The sequence below is a fragment of the Acipenser ruthenus genome, chromosome 2 (assembly GCF_902713425.1).
Source record: "Acipenser ruthenus chromosome 2, fAciRut3.2 maternal haplotype, whole genome shotgun sequence".
NCBI classification, from domain to species: Eukaryota; Metazoa; Chordata; class Actinopteri; order Acipenseriformes; family Acipenseridae; genus Acipenser; species Acipenser ruthenus.
This window is the reverse complement of record NC_081190.1, coordinates 15750657-15768129: the sequence shown is the minus strand read 5'-3', so window position 1 is coordinate 15768129 and position 17473 is coordinate 15750657. Positions and strand designations below refer to the sequence as shown.

The 17473-nt window shown below is 36.6% G+C and overlaps 1 protein-coding gene across 1 annotated transcript; it reads right to left on the bottom strand.

Annotated features, from left to right (window-relative positions):
• Positions 1-3683: 3683 nt before the first annotated feature.
• Positions 3684-17191, bottom strand: LOC117403660 (interleukin-31 receptor subunit alpha-like). The gene is made up of 16 exons (XM_059006669.1): positions 17004-17191; positions 13835-13888; positions 13648-13698; positions 13318-13432; positions 12512-12672; positions 11277-11410; positions 9997-10141; positions 9571-9653; positions 9045-9240; positions 8782-8952; positions 8076-8207; positions 7825-7977; positions 7264-7407; positions 6486-6579; positions 6150-6231; positions 3684-5821 (listed from the first exon to the last, which is right to left on the bottom strand). The coding sequence occupies exons 1-16, from the start codon at positions 17047-17049 to the stop codon at positions 5420-5422; spliced, it is 2163 nt and encodes a 720-aa protein (XP_058862652.1). The 5' UTR covers positions 17050-17191; the 3' UTR covers positions 3684-5419.
• Between the last annotated feature and the right edge of the window lie 282 nt (positions 17192-17473).

The window sequence follows — 17473 nt, the reverse complement described above, 5'->3', positions numbered from 1 at the left end:
CTCTAAATTTGAATGATTTAGCTTTTTGAATATAAAACTTTAATTAATAGAAACTACATAATGTCATTCAAGGTCCGAAGTGCAAACCAAGGTTTTGAAATCTTACTAGCTTACTGGTCCCTTTACTGTGATAAGCCTTGTTCGGTTCTTCACATATTTCAAATACAATCGACAAACCGTGAATTCTGCTTTGCTATAGTTAAAAATTGGAGTCACTGTAATTAAAGAAAGGAGTAATTGCTTGGAGAAATGCTTGAGGAGCTCATTCTTCTGATGTGAATCTCAAATGCTGTTTCCTGTAAACTCTTTTGAGGGAAAAAATATATATATTATATGGATATGAGCATCTTCAGATATACGTAGTATTTCAGTTTACAGATATGTGGAATTACAATATAGATTCAATATAGAACTTTTTGTGTTTCTTTTTTGCACCTTGTTGGTTTCACATTGACATGATGAGGGTGATGTAAGGATACACACAAAGTGATTTGCGGGTGCAAAACTGTCATAATGCTGCCATATATCATGTTTAGCAGCCGTAAAGTCTGATTTTACTGGCCACTAAAAATGCACGACATCTCAAAAACGGTGCTCGCCTGGCGTTCTGCACCCACTATCAAATTTGCATTTTGCCATTATTAATCCATTAAAATTATATTGAAATGCATTCAAATGAAGAAAAGAGCATGGAATTGGGCAGAATCTGGATACTAAGCGGGCGCAAACATTATAATGTGATGTAAGGATTTTGCCTTGCATTTAGGCAATTGCTGACCCTCCAGAATCTTTACACCTCTTCTTACAAGGTGCAAACCATTGTAGAAGCGAGTAACTAGGAGCTGTATAAAAGCACACACCCGCAGAGACCTGTCATTGGCTTCAGGGTGGCTGCTGTGGTACACTTCCTGATGCGGCGACACTTGGCTGTTGTTGAGGAGAGAGGAATATGTTTGGAGGAGGTGGTCAAGATGAAGAAGACCCCTCATATTCATTCCCAGAGTCACTTTGTTTGGGATGCCGAAGGATACGGTGCTAAAGCGTTATCGTCTCACTCTGCAGGTCATCCTAGACCTAATAGCTGAATTGAGGGATGAGCTAGACCCCCGCGTCAATCTTGGGACCGCTATCCCTGCACATGTGAAAGTGCTGTGTTCTCTGCACTACGTAGCCCCTGGTTCCTTTCAGACCACAGTTGGAATGTCTGGAGGGATAGCCCAATCCACCTTTTCCTGAGTGCTAGGCCAATTTCTGGATGTCATGCTAAAGATGGCAGGCCAATACATATCATTTGCTGTGTATACTAGCATAGCTGATGTTGGCTGAGGCTTTTCCAAACAACTCAGTTTCATGCTGAGTGACCTCGGCCGTAAAGGCTCTCCTCTCCTTTTAGTAAACTTTTAATTTCTTTTCTGTGCGCCAAGAGGACTTTGCTGCCCTTTTTTTTGGTTTGTATTTTCATGCTCCACAAATATCATACAGCGACTATTGCTCTCTGTACTCCTAACTCTGCAAGTGCAGGCGCTAAATAGAGTGATGCGCTCATTAAGACCCTCATTATCATAATTGCGGATCATTATTTGGGCGAGTTGAGTAATTTGCATTGCTCTTAAGCGTCTATACTTGCATCTCTAAAACTAGTCTAATTTGTTTTAGGAGAAACATTTGCGATATACAGATTGACATGAGAAGATGACAAGGTTCTCATGCATTTCTCTGAGATGTGAAAGTGACACATTTTCTCTCTGGGAATTAAATGTGAGCAGTTTTTAACAAAAAAACAATGCTTTCTTTGACAGTAGACAACATGATGGCTCAGCCGTAGTGGGGATGTATGCGCCTGACCTCCTTGATGTTTACATTTTTTTACACCCACCATTTTTTATAAATTAAAATTTACAATCTAGTGTCAGTTTTAAACTATGAATATGGATTCTATTTGTGTTACAAAATACTCTACTTTGCTGTCTCCAGATCTTTCAAACCACAGTTACTTGATAACCCCCTGAAGATTCAGTTATAACAAGAATGGATCATTCATTGAAATTTAAAAATGTAATATATAAATGACAAATGTCATCTAAAAAAAGAATTTCGCATCAGCAATGCTTCTTTGAACAATATTAGTCTATAATCATATTGTTCTAGGAAATGCAGATTATTCAGTTTGATTATTTCACTTTGAGTATTCTGTATTCTAGGAAGGTCTAGTTACCATCATTTGTGGAACTTACAGTTACATCAATTGTGTCATCAAATTCTGATGTTCATTTTGAAACCAAAAAATGTAGTTTCACTTTAAAAATTTTTCCACAGTTTTTTTTTTGTTTGTTTTTTTAATTCATATTTATTTAGGGGTAGTCTGGACACAAAACTGTATTTGACACCATGTGTTAACAATTATCCTAAAATATGAAATTAAAAAGTTGTCCCCTGCAGGACTTAAGTGTTGCCAGGCCAGCACATTTTTGTGATTTGCAGTTATACAGTCAAACCCACTGATAAGAACCTTAAAAATCATCTGCTGAAGAAGTATTGGTAACACTTTATTTTGCATGCCATAATTTGGCGTTTAATTGATATGTAATTACCCATTTATTAACAACTTGTACCAAGGTTCTAGACATCAGTTATCTATCGACGGTATGCTTGTTTTGGGGGGGGGCCCGATTTATTTCATGTGTTAATCCATTCATTATTTAATTGATAACCTCTAAAACCTGATCTGGAATAAAGAACCAGAGTTGTGCCCCCCCTAGTTTAAAGAATACGCCCCACGTTCTAACCATAGTTTCTTTTTTGTATCTATAGTAATCAATAGTAATGCTTTCTGCAATGGCGAGTTCATAATGCTTGTCTATAGTTACAGTACATAAAGAGCCTTAAGCAGTTACCAGTGACCCCTGATTAGCCAGGAAGACAATAACCTGACAGGAAATCCACACACCTACATAACTATACTGTATGTGACCTGTATGTGACTTCCCCAAAAGCCAATGCATTATGTATTTTTAAAATGTACTGTACTTATACTGTATACTAATATACTTTCAATGGATAACTACCCCCTCCTCCTCCCAGGGATGATCTATTATATAAATACATTATAAAATAGTGAACAATCAGGTTTATACATTTTTAGGTGACAGGCATTCTATAAACTCATGAGAATACTTTGTTACTAGCAACACATTGGTTTGCTTAAATACAGGATGTGTCTGGGAAGTAAATATATATAAATATCTCTTGCTCTCTCTCTCTCTCTCTCTCTCTCTCTCTCTCTCTCTCTCTCGATGTATATATAGATATAGATATAGATATAGTGTATATGGATATATCACACACACACACACACACACACACTGGTGTCACATTGCACAGTCAAAGTTAGCCTTGGTGCAGAGTGGCAGGAATAATGGTTTGAACATGATGTGTGTACAATTTTAGAAAAGATATATACAAAATAAAAAAAGCAAAATCAAAAACACACACGCTTCAACAGGAAAGATAGCTGTGGTTAAGCTTGCAGCTGTGACTGGTTAGGCTTGACTGAAATATTCTTCGAAAACACAATACTGTCAGCCCAGATCTGAAATCAGCCAGATGCTACTGTACTCCTAGGAATTAATAGCTTATTCAAAACAGACAATTCAAGTATTTAAGCACTGCTAGTAAATCTGTCATGTGTTTAGCAAATTCTAATTTTATACAATACAAATACAGCACGTTATAGTCCTGTTTTTTCTGATTCAACGGGATGACACAGGCCCTGTACTGTAGTTTGACTGAACAGCACCCCATTCTCTGTGATTACTCACTTGAATTCCAATCAAAGGGATACCTTATACCATGGGTGTCAAACTCCAGTCCTCGAGGGCTGCAGGGTCTTCTGGTTTTCATTCCATTCCAGCTCTCAATTAACATAATTGATTTAATTATTTGTTCAGTTTGACATACAGTATTTCATATTTTTCAAGGTCTTTTACAGTTGATGGTTTTAGAAATGCACTTGATTCAAGATACATTACCTATGAAACATTTTGAGGCCTGAAGAGAAGTGTTAAATGTGTCCAGTTAATCAAATCATTAGAGCAATTAAGTAATTGAGAGATCAGGTGGAATGAAAGCCAGAAGACACTGTGGCCCTCCAGGAGTTTGACACCCCTTGCTTATACTATCTACATTCCTTACCTTTTTAATATTTCAATTTGAGTGGTTTGTATTATTATTATTATTATTATTATTATTATTATTATTATTATTATTATTATTATTATTATTATTATTATTTATTTCTTAGCAGACGCCCTTATCCAGGGCGACTTACAGTCGTAAACAAATACATTTCAAGAATCACAGTGCAAGTAATAATACAATTAAGAGCAAGATAAATACAATGATGAATACAATGAGTACAAGCAAGTACAAGTGTGACAAAATACAATTCAATAATACAGCAGATAACTGATAGTTACATCAGGATATAATTAAATACAAAATACTACAGATACTCCTGTATACTCTTTTGTTGCTTCTGTTGAGATTATTATGTACGCTTTTGAACTGAAATGCAGCTGCATTTCTGAGGTAGGGTAAATTTAGAAATGGTCTCTAGGGGTGTGAAACTGAAATGTAATCATCCTCAGCAACTGTCAGTTTGGGACTAAAAATTGTTTATATAAAATCACCACCAGTACTTAGGACCAGACATTACAGCTGCAGACCCCAGTCACAAACATAGGCGTAATTTACATGGAGGACATGTCCCTATCACTTTTTCAACGATGGGGAAATGTCCCCGTCACATTGCAGGAGTACTAAAAGTTGTATTTTTTAATAATGTATTCGTATAATCACTACTCAGTATAGTGTCTCCACTAGGACCCAGCGGAAATGCCATCCAACTGAGGCAGCTATGGGCGATCTCAAGCCAAGAGGAGAAAACAGAGCCTGGTTGTAAAAAAACTGTTTCTACAAGTTCTTTTCATTGTGAAATTTCTCAATCAGGACAACATTTCCAATGTCTATTTGAGCATTGGGATCTTATTGTTGCAGAGTGGCTGGCAATACCCACTCACAGCCTCAAATGCGCCAATCTGATGAAAACCTAAATATGGGGTAATGAGTGATTTATTTTAACATGTCTTGATGAGTATAATGTTAATTCTGTATATGCGCTCTTCTGAAAGAAAAGTGAGACAAAACAATTTTAAGAAGTCTTACATTGGCATGCCCCACATTGGCATGCCCCACAGAATCGTACTTTAAGACAGTGTTGTTGCTTGTTGTTGCTTGCAGGAGGCTTTGCAGACAATGGTTTATTGTTGCTTGCTTCTCGAAAGACAACTAAAAACAGATGGGCTTTCACTCATTGCCAGGCGCCTTTTCCTTTGAAGACTAAAGATTCTGTGCTTGACATTCACATCACTGTTTCAATTGTGTCATTTCCAGCTGTAGTTGTATTGGAGTAAACATTGCAAAGTGTTTGCTTTAGATAGTCAAGGGCTGTCATACCCTTCAACGTTGCCATGGTACTCAGCTCTATGTCATTCTGTCTGCCTGGCTGGACTTGAGCTACAGCAGTGGCTATGGATGCATGAGGCATGACTTGATGAAAGAACTCCATGGTGGTATAATCGCTTACAGGCGGGGGGGCTGGTTTTGTTGGACTGGGATCCACGTTGCTTTGGACAGGTTCATTTTGAAGCTGCTCGATCTCTGCAAGCATCACTGACGACTCTTCAATGATATGCAGGCTGTCAGCATCTTTCTCATCAGTGTCAGCTTCAAACAGAGGTACTGCTGTGGTATGCGAAAACTCCTTAAATTAAAAAAAAAAGAACATCTGGTTAGTGTGATGTCATGTGGTCTTCAGAAAATGTATTGCCTTCAACAGTATTGAGAAGTGGACTGGAATCATGAAATGGTGAAAAGACAATGCAGGATAAATTAAAGTACAAACATTAGTTTAAAATGCATTGGGATATCTAGTTATCAGTCAAAATATTCCTATAGTATTAATTGACTATGTAGGTACATCAGCAAAGACTACTTTTATTGAAGTAATTTACAGAATATAATGTGATAGTGATACAATTGTATTTCTCCTCCATTTCAGTAAGCCTTAGATTTCATTTTGCTGTACATACCAGTGGGCTGCTTCTATCAATTTCCTGCATAGCATTGCTGTTGCCAGGGTTGGGTATATTTGGCCAAAAAAAAATCTTTGCTCTGAAGAATAGAAATGTGTTTAGTTAGAAGAAGGTTATATCCATATACAGTATATTAACATGTGAAGGGTTTTTGGTTTTATGTTTGTAACAGGAGGGAGGTCTAAAAAGCTATTTCTATTTATTTTAACTATATAGGATTACGTTTGGCTCTGCCTCTACTTTTTAAACAGTTTCACTAACGAATTAATACAACAACAATCATTTATTATGATGTGTTACCATTAAAATATAATTATAAAATTATATTCTTACCTTTTAAATGCTCTGGAGGAAATAGGAACAGCACACAGACTCAATAGTATTCCAGAGATGACACACACCACAATGACAATTATATTACTGAGCTCTGTAGAGAAACAAACAAACAAAAGTGATGGTTCTGCAACAATAATAGAGGAGTAAGACTTTTTATTTAATCTGCACTGTGTATCCCTACTGTTCTGTATTGCTGTTTATGCTTGGATAATTATTTACCATGCTAACGTTTCCAGTGGTCATTTTTTTTATATATTGAAAAATATTTGTCAGTTTTGCCTCAACATTCACATTATCAGTCTTCGGGTTTATCATAAACTAAAACGATATTTAGTTAAAAACAATCAGGAAAATAAAGTGTGGTAAAGAAGAGTCGTGTAAAGAAGAGGTGTTTATTACAAGATAGTTATTGTATTCAAGGTTTCAAGCTAGCATTTGAACACAAATCAACATTAGCTCTAAGAGGGAAGAATAGTTAAACACACACATGTTTGGGACATTATGGCTCTCGTCTTCAACACCATCACATCAACACCTGACAACCTTAGTAAGATGCATGCTGTCCTCCCTTATTTAGATTTGATTATAAAACACATTTTTACTATCGGTTTCCAGAAGGGTTCTCAAAACCAGTATATTATTTAGATTTACAAAAAACATTATCACAACCATATATACAACCTAGATACTTCAGGGCTATTAAAGAAAATCCAGATTTTTGGGAGCCAATATGCCTTACAGTGTTGTAATCTAAAATAAGCGCCTTCAGATGTACCGTATTGCTTTGTTTCAAATATGATTTGGTCGCTTCGGACTCCCTCCCCAGCCGTTGTGAAGGCAGACACACTGACTTTGTAGATTGTTTTGCTTTTCAGTTTAGTTAAAATATAACTATTTGTGGAGGAATTAACAGTGATTGCTGAAAAAGAATAAATAGCACAATGTGAAGATAAAAACATGCATACAATATATTATTATAAGTATTAAAAATATAAAAAAACAAGGCATCATTTCAGTGTATTCGTTTAAAAGTATTCAGATAAAGGTCAAATAAAATATAATCATTAACAGAATACATATGTATGGGGTCTATTACTGGGACCTATTCTCAGAACTTTAAGGACAGTTTGAAGGAATGTTTTGTTAAGCGATTTTATAGTTGCTTATAAAGTTTTGTGAATAGGGCCCCAACCTGAAGTACTGCATCTCAGTTTTTCTAAACCACATCAGCCTTGTTTTGCCAATTACTCCTCCAATTAGAATTAAATATACACTACATGGATACACTGTCTGGGGGACAATTTTCCCTCTTAGTAGATATGTATTTAAAAATGACCTGAGGAAGCACTTGTATCGTTAGCTCTATAGTGGATTATATAGCCCTGAAGAAATCCCTGCAGATCCTCTTCACGTACTTTACTCCAATTTATCACAGCTGAAGTTTTTGTAACATTGCTGTAGGTGACGTTGACAGGTCCACTCTTTGGTCCTGTAAACCAATCAGATTTAAACATTTTATCAAGCCAACATCAAAGTGACATTTTTGTTTGAAAATGCTTGTCAAAAGTCCCAGTGAACAAAACCTACTTCCTTCAACGCAATAAGCATCTGCCCTGCCATATGTGCTTTCACTGTTATTCAGACTTTTCAAGTTGCAGGGGGATTTATTGTGTCTTAAATGCAGAATGAATCGGTATATTTTGTAAGGTTCCAAGGTCCCTGAAAATACAAATGTAATACTGTATTAAGAGCATGCATTCTCAATTTCTCTCCGATATTGCATCAAGGCTATTTTCAAATCTCCTCCTAAAGACAAGAACATCTTAGATACAAAATTCCCAAATCTGACTGGCTGTTGGTTGATTCATGCATTTATAAAAAAAACTATAATTGCTGTTAGTTAAAAATGTTCTTTCTTATAAGCCAGCTACAAAAATGCACCTTACAAGGATGGAGGCATATTTACATGTGCAGCACAAAGCAAGTAGATTTACCAAAGGGATGTGCATCAAACATTTCTTAAGTATTTGGCCAAATATGTTTTAAATGTAGTATTGAAATTCGATTTTTGAGACGATATTGGGAATGGAGCTTTTTTGCCCAGTTTATCTATTCATGTTTTGAATTAAGGATTTAAAAAACAAAAACATTCATAAACATTTTCACTGGTTAAAGTGCTTTGAAAAACAACTCGGAACCTTTTCCTCTTTAATGATATTTAAACAGCCCTAAGCAAGCCTCCTGCAGTACCAGGCACTAGATACAATTAAAATGAACTGCTGGTAAAACATACCTCGTAAGGATATCTTTTCTGACAGAGAATGAAACGATTGCGATGTCTTGTTTCCATGAACAAGGCCCCACACAACAGAATAGCAGGTGTAGTTTTTAACAAGGCTTTTATTCCAGGAAATAGAAAAGCTCTCATTTGAGCAGGCAGATACATTGATTTGACCGGGCAAGTCTGTAAAGATATTTTCAAAGGTTAGTAGTTTTAAAATAATTTGAAGCAAAACCACAGAAGCAAACATATTGACTATTGCACAAAACGGTTACCTATATTTTGAGGCTCTGGGATCTTTCTTTGATATGCCGGCGATTGTCCACCGCTGTTAAAAGCTACAACACGGACCAAGTAGGCAGATAGAGAGAGAGTCAGACTGATCTCTGGAAGGGTAGTGTTGAAGGTCTCTTGAAATTCTCCAGATTCTTCTTTGACAGTGACACTGTATCCTGAGACATTGCTGTTGTACTAAAGAAAATGTGAAGGTAAATAATTAAAACCAGCCGTATCTGACACATCAGCGGACAGGGGTTACACAAGTTTTTAATGAACTCCTGGTTTTTTTTTTAAGACAAATGCCTGTTAATATTAAAACACTAGAATCAAACCACTAAGTATTGACACACAGTATAATATCCTTTAAACTTCATAGCTTTGATGGAGTATTATATAGACGGGCCATTGGTCACACAAACAGTAATCCGATTTGAAATCATGTGCAAATGCAAACATTGAAAGTATTTTTATTTATTTAGTTGTTTTTTTTTTAAACTAAAAGTTAAATAATAAAGAAAGTACCTTCCAACTCATATGGAACCTTTGCTTCCCGCTGGGTAATAGTTCCGTAATAAACTCCACAATATTTGGCACCTCTGTCAACTCTGTTTAGCAACAACAAAACACACAATCAAGGTGATTTAAAAAGAAATTTAAACAAGAGGGGTATCTCACTAGACTGAATGCCGTCTCTTTGATGTGTACAGTATATTTCAATCTCACTTTACCCTTATTGCTACATCATGTGTGCAGTATTTGTTTACACACAGCCCTGAATCTGAGCCATGTTTGCTCTGCTAGCTTTTTTAAAACAAGAGTAAAAGATGTCCTTTATTATTTACTATCCTTGGCTCCACAACATATCAACAGCTATTGAATTGTGGACATCCCTGCTGTTGATCCTAGTTAATGGGCAGATTGCACAAACTTTAGTTAGAGATTACTTACCAGGAGGGATAAACAAAACATCACTCCACATGCACTTCTGACACCTCTTACTGGTGCTATTAGGATTACATTGAACCTGAGCTGCATACGAAACTGATCGATTCAACCCAGACACTGTGACTTCATGATTATTATCTGATTTGACCTACAAATAAGCACACAGGGGATGTTTATGATTAGATACCCTGTTACAACAAACTCCCAAGTACAGTCTAATCCTTCAAACTATTGTTCATGTGGCTATTCAAATTATTCATATATCAGCAGATTTTATGATTGATTCATCTTTGAATAGTCAGCACTATTATGAGAGTTGTAACCTAGATTCTGCCCCTATAAAAGTTTACCATAGTAAAAACACAGCAAAGTGTAATAATAAAGCATAGTGAGAGCGTGGTAAAGCATGGGTAAGCATCATAAAGAATAGCAAGGTATGGTAAAGCATATTAACAAACGCGGCAAACCTGGTTAAACTATTGCTAAATGCATAGTATAACCAAAAGCATTGTAAAACTGCAAAAATACAGTGCAAAAATACCATAGTAAACTTTTATAACAGTGTACAAAGCCAACTACAACATATGGTGCTCCCAGAAAAAAACAGGTTAAAGGGATACTTTATATCATCTACATTTTCCTAGTACTTAACTTTTGTATAATTCTCTATTGTTGTTTCTGCTAATATCATAATTTGGCATGCTTACTAACTATTCCAGCATGGATTGCTTTTTTTTAAGCAATCCATGCTGGAATAGTTAGTAAGCATGACAAATCCGTCAAGGTTGGTGGTGAAGGATATTAGCATTGTAAACTGCGTGCACTGGTCAAACACAGGAAATGCTTTAAACATGCATTTTTAAACTCTAGAAAAATACCGTACGAGAAAAAGAAAGGATCCAAAAAGTAACTGTAAACATAACCATTGATTTTTCTTTTGATATATCAAGCTAAACTGTCTTTGAGGGAAGTCATGGAACTGCAGGCATGCTACCTGAGGTGCAGTCACTCCAAGTATCTGTGAGCAAATGAAACTTTCTGTTAGTGCTGTACCAAGTGAAGAAGCAGCCGCTTGGATTTGTGTGGTTTGCTTTTCTCTGCAGTCTAAGAAAAGCAGCAGTCACTACAAATATAAGCAGCTGTTTCTTCAACCCAATCAGCAGCAACAACCCTCACCTGTGGAGAGCTCATCTGAAAAATTGAATCATCGTTTTGTGCAGCAGTACTTTCTGTAAATGAGGCACAGTAGTTAATTCTATTTATTCTGACTTGGCTTGACTTACCGTTTTCCAGGTAACCATGTTAGATTCTCTGAATTGAACCAGATATTGCAAAGCATTTTTTCCTTTTTTCCAAGATATGTGTAACTTTCCTTGACCTCTTGTATAACTTATTTGTGATGGTGGAGGACATCTTACTGAAACAAACAACCAATACATTCAGCTGGAGAAAAATATTTCCATAGACGGGTTCAGAGAAAGGTGGAGAGAAATTCACAGATAAAGCAAAGTACACAGATGGCACAAACTCAGTCAGAAATGACCTCAGAAGTTGAAATTCTGGCCGACCCGCTCGACTCTCTGTTAATTCTTAAAACCTGACTGTGTCTGTTACCAATTTATTTTAAATTGGTATAGGAGGCTGTGTGGTGCGTGGTTAAAGAAAAGGGCTTGTAACCAAATCCCTGACCCATTGTGTGACCCTGAGAAAGTCACTTAACCTCCTTGTGCTCCATCTTTCAGGAGAGACGTTGTTGTAAGTGATTCTGCAGCTGATGCATAGTTCACACACCCTAGTCTCTGCAAGTCGCCTTGCTAAATAAACAAATAATAATAATAATAATAAATAAAATGCACTTTATATCTAAGACTTTGTTATTCACTTCATGACAGCTTCCTGTGAACATTGCATGGATGCAGCATACTTTAAAAAAAAAAAAAATTTCAAACTCAAAATTAAATTGCATTCATTTTACCAAACCATTCACGGGACAGGCGCAAGGGCTGAGAGGAGTAAGCCCTGGGACTTGAAATAGGAATCATGTGCTTGTGACTTTAGGAAGATGACATGCTTTCCCCTTGGCTCGTGGAGAGCCGCCCTCACAGAGGTGAGACCGAGCCGATCAGCCTCCAATCCTGGGAAGTGGGCGTTACTTCCAAAGGGAAAATGAAGAGAAGGATAGAGGATACATTTGAGAAGACTAGAAGTCATCCCTGACTAACAAGGAAAGCTTATGTTTAGGGAGAACGGTGTGGCCAGACCTCTGAGACAGAGCCACGCGGAGCAACAGGAATTCTGAGACAGAAGGAAATGAACAGGAAGGGGCCAGAGAGGAACATGGGCATAGATGAAAGCAAGTTGTTAGTAAAGAATACAGGGTTTCCCCCTGGCTCAGGCAGAGCCGCCCTCTCAGAGGTGAGACCGAACCAATCGGCCCCCAAGGCTGGGGCATTGATGCAGGATTAAGGAATAAAAATAAATACTGACCATGTAGAGCTGTTCAGTGGGTGTTACTTACCCAACTGATTTGGCGTGCCTTTGAAAATTGCTTTGGAACAATTCCTGTTGGGGTCACTTTCAACGACCCAAATGGTCACAGAATTTTTACTGAATAGCCCTTCAATTAAGTGGAATGTATTTAAAATGTTCTTGCATCTTTTACATTTGCTTCTGTCGATCCTTATGAAATCAAAACATTAATTAAGCAACATGTTAATATATTACAAATACACCTCTGCTCTGGATTGCTCGGTGTAAAAGTGATTCTAGCTTGTGAGATCAAGGACACTCTCTGCACCTATGTGCTGTGTGGGGACTCGCTGTGGCGAGGAGTCAAAACATAATTGGACATACCAAATTGTGGGAAAATAAATAAAAATAATAATTGGTCACTCTAAATAAAAAAAACAAAAAAAAAAAACACTAGACCAAGATCTGCAATGAATCACAACTAGGAACCGGACCAGAACCATATGTTCCTATATAGCCATTTCAATTTTTGTAAGGAAAAGATTATTTTTGAAGTTCTCCCAAACCCATGGTAAGTAAGTGAAATGCACTCTTGCTTTGTCATTTTGGAGATTTTTCGGAGAAACCTTGGGCACCATTCTCAGAAGACCAACTTTTTTCTCCCTGATGATGCGAGATCCTCTGAACAAACCTCAGCTTTCACTGAAAAGGCTTTAAATAAAGCCCACACTAACAGTTTTATCAACAACCTCTGTAGACAATGATAACAATATTGATCATTCATTTTGATCAACTTTTGTCCAAAGCTGTAATTTGTCATTTCTTGCAACATATATACCATAACTTAGAACTTACTGTTCCGTTATTAATGTGTATGTCGTAGCGTTTGAGGCGCGAGTTCCAGGCTTCCAAGTGCAAGTCAAATGATTTTCAAGATATTGTTTGTAACATTCCAAGCCATTGATCCCATCTGCAAAAATTAAAAAAAACAACAACATATGTATATCTATCTATCTATCTATCTATCTATCCATCCATAGAACATGACAGACCAAACAAGCATCCTTAAATAACACCTTATAAAAATGGTCTTTGTGAAACAGAACCAAAGAAAACCCATAAGACTGAGACCCATGTATGATCACAGAATTTAATTAATTCAAATGAAAATAATAAAAAAAATACCTGAGCCTGTCTGGCAATAATCAAGATCAAAACATGTAGAATCTGTGATCACTAAAAAAAAACAAAAAAAAAAAACAGTCAGTTTTTACGGAGACATTTGATTTAATATGAAACAATATCAAAGACCATGCAGACACCTATATTCTAAAGAACTGTAATCATAAATAAAAGATATGTCAATAAATACCTGAGCAAGACTGGCAGGTAACACGACTAAACAACGTACATCCATAAAGAATGCCTGCATGGAATAAAACAAGAAAAAAATCCATCAAAAGAAATCTAAACACTGACAGCGTACCTTATTATGCACAACGGTGTTTTTAGTTATTGGATCTTCTGTTAAAAAAACGAATGCTTTTTATTTTGAAAAATAAAACGTCAATGCATCGATTAGCGTTGATAAATCAATGTCTATACGATAATCGAGTACAAAATTAGGGTGCCGATTGTACCATTAGAAAATAATATAATGAACCAAGTTTATTATACAACGAATACAAAAAATTGTACATAATGAAATAGACGGTATCGAGCTGTAATGTCATCCTCAGGGAGATCAAAAAGGATAATGCAGACCTTAAATACTCTCCCTCTTGTTCCTGGGTAGTTCAGGAAGGTTATGAGTCTGCACTTTCCAAATACCCCTGAAAATGACCCTCAATATTATTTAAACGTTTATAAATGGTAGACTTTTTCCTTTTACATACTTTTAAAATAAAAATGATAATTGGAAATTAATGACATTCAAGACTAAAATGGATGACTTTCTCCTTGCCTCAGGTGGAAAAACAATATTATATCCTGTATAATGTCCGGTAGGTGATATCAAAATACTACAGATTATTTTAGACTTGGGGGAACATTTCAAAAAATCATTGAAAAAAATGCAAGCACTAAAATGTTGCATTATATTGTGTCTATTACAAATATATACTTTTAATGTATGATGGAAAGTATTTTTAAGTAAATTTATTGCTACATATTTGTATAATGTAAATTACTCAACACGCACAAATAATGATCCTCAATTATGATAATGAGAGTCTCAAAGAGCGCATCAGTCTATTTAAAAGTCAGCACTTGCAGACTTAAGAGTTCAGAGAGCAATAGTCGCTGTATGACATTTGTGGAGCACGAAAATATAAAGCAAAAAAATATGTCACAGGAAGGGCAGCAAAGTCCTCTTGGCGCACAGAAAAAAAACAAAAAAAAACGGCTGAGGTCACTCAGCATGAAATGTATTTGTTTAGAAAAGCCTCAGCCAACATCAGTTATGCGAGTATCCTTAGGAAATTATATGTATTGGCTTGCCCTTTTCAGCATGACATCTATAAATTTGCCTAGCACTCTGGAAAAGGTGGATTGGGCTACCCCTCCAGACATTCCAACTGTGGTCTAACAGGAATCAGAGGCTAAGTAGTGCAGAGAACACAGCACGTTCACATGTGCAGGGATAGCGGTCCCAAGATTAACGCGGGGGTCTAGCTCATCACTCAATTCAGCTATTAGGATTAGGATGACCTGCAGAGTGAGACGATAACGCTTTAGCACCGCGTCCTCCGGCACCCCAAACAAAGTGATCCTGGGATTGAATATGCAGGGTCTTCTTCATCTTGCCCTTCACCTCTGAACATGTTCCTGCCTCTCCTTAACAAGAGCCAAGTGTCGCAGCATCAGGAAGTGTACCACAGCAGCCATCCTGAAGGCATCTTGAAGCCAAAAGCCGTCTCTGCAGGTGTGCTTTTGTACAGCTCTTAGTTACTCCCTTCTACAATGGTTTGCACCTTGTAAGAAGAGGTGTAGCAATTGCCTAAGTGCAAGGCAACATTAATGATGTTTACGTATGCAAAGCATCATGTTAAACACAGATAATGAGCTGCCATACATTCATGAGCTAATCAAAGGATTTTGCGCACTGAAAGCTGCCGCAAAGAGGAGAGCATAGGCGTCGGAAGCTGTGGAAGATTGGGGGGTGGGGGTTGTTTTGTATCACATGTAGGACAGACTAAAAACAAAGCCTGCTAATTTGATTTGACTACTGTACTGTTTAAGCCTATTGTACATATCTATATTTTTACATAATGTAATGTGTACAGAGAACACATTAATGATATTTTAATATGCCATCATATTTATTAGGCTATTAATATTATTTATTTTAATAAACACACATTGAAAACATACAAATACATATATAGTACCTTAATATATGAATAACGAACTAACTAAACTAACAAATAAATACATAAATAAATAAAACCTCTTAAGGTAAAGAAAGTTCTGGTATCTGTTTATACAGCTGGGTTTTTACTGGAGCCAAAACATAACCCCCCCCCCCCCCCCACAACATTTTCATTGTCAACAGAATAAATACCGTGTGCAACTTCAGACCTGTTGCCACCCACAATGTGTATGCTAATTAAATTTCTCCAACTGGTATTTTTGCTTCTAATTAGTCAGTAAATCGGGCGTGACACTGGGAAATACCATGGCAATCATCTCAATCTTCCTCCTTCAATTCTGGCCAAATTACTGCCCCTTAATTAATCAGGCCCCAATAAATTCTTTTTTCCCCCTGCTATTTTCAATATTTCATGCATGAAAGGCTTAAAAGAAAATAAAAATATATTTCTGTCAAATAACTGTTATTTTCTCAGTTATTTCCTGCCAGGTTAACGTCTCCATTACCAGGTGCTACATGTTGATAGTATCTACATAATAATAAAAAACACTAAAGGGCTTGCAGTGTGCTTATCTTCCCTGCAAACAGCAGGAGTGGGCAACCTGTGGCACTTCCAGCCCCTTAGTGCTACATTAACACCTGCAGTAATGGGATACAATCCTCCTCGTACACCGCACACTGTTTCTACTTATAAGCACAGTTTATGTTTAAGTGGCATGGGTATTGTTTTTAGAAATGTTACCAACTATTTATACAAAGTAGCATTTCAAATGAGTTCCATGTAAATGTACATTCATTTCTAACACTGATCCGAACCACACATGCTTTGATGCTGGTCATTTCCAATTAAAAAAAAGTTCCAGATTGACTGAACAGCAGCTCCAATGCAAAGTTTAAACCTCTTTTTTGTTCAAGGAAAAAAAAAAGGTGTTAAAAAATATTAATCGCAGAAGTTTTCTTACTGGTTTCGAATATGCTCATTGAAACAAAACTATATTCTCTCTACAGTATTTAAGCATACTAAATCGATTAACAGACTCAGTCTTTTTCCTTTAAATATTGCTTACCTTCTATTTTTTTACATTTCTATATTTCTTTATAGTTATGGATGAGCAGTATATAAACACCAGCCTCTCTTTGTAATAGCAACAAGCAAAAATCACAGACTTACCCATTGTGACATATCGGAGCAGTAACAAGAATGCGACATTCTTCATCCTCTGCTTACTACATGTTACAGTGATCAATACAAGCAAAGTTCCCAGGCATATCTTTCCAATCCCCCCGCATCACAAGCAGGTGCTGCGAGCAACAGAGTTACGAATGATCCATGTAGCAAGTCTCTCATTACCACCAGCGTTGGCGAAAAGCCACAAACTTTAAATACATCTTTGTCACAAGGGGGCAGGTCTCAGTGACTCATGTTTTACTCAGTTTAAGAACATTGAATATTGCTTATAAAGGGTAAGATATGCCTTTTTGTATAATTTTTTTTTTCATCTCATGAAGCATTATGTACTTATACTTAACTTTTAAGTGGCAAAGCCACCAGTTTGTTATATCAGTCTATTATCTTGCATGACGATTGCACATTTCTATCACTTCCTCTTAGTGAACCATGCAGCGCATATGTTTCTGGCA

Excerpts from the sequence above, each read along its gene's own strand:
- LOC117403660 (XM_059006669.1), bottom strand. The coding sequence starts at position 17,049 with ATGAAGAATGTCGCATTCTTGTTACTGCTCCGATATGTCACAATGG. Across the intron at positions 9,654-9,996 it reads TGTTTTGTTTATCCCTCCTG|AGTTGACAGAGGTGCCAAAT; the intron begins GTAAGTAATCTC and ends GTTGCTAAACAG. Across the intron at positions 5,822-6,149 it reads TTGATAGAAGCAGCCCACTG|GAGTTTTCGCATACCACAGC; the intron begins GTATGTACAGCA and ends TTTTAATTTAAG.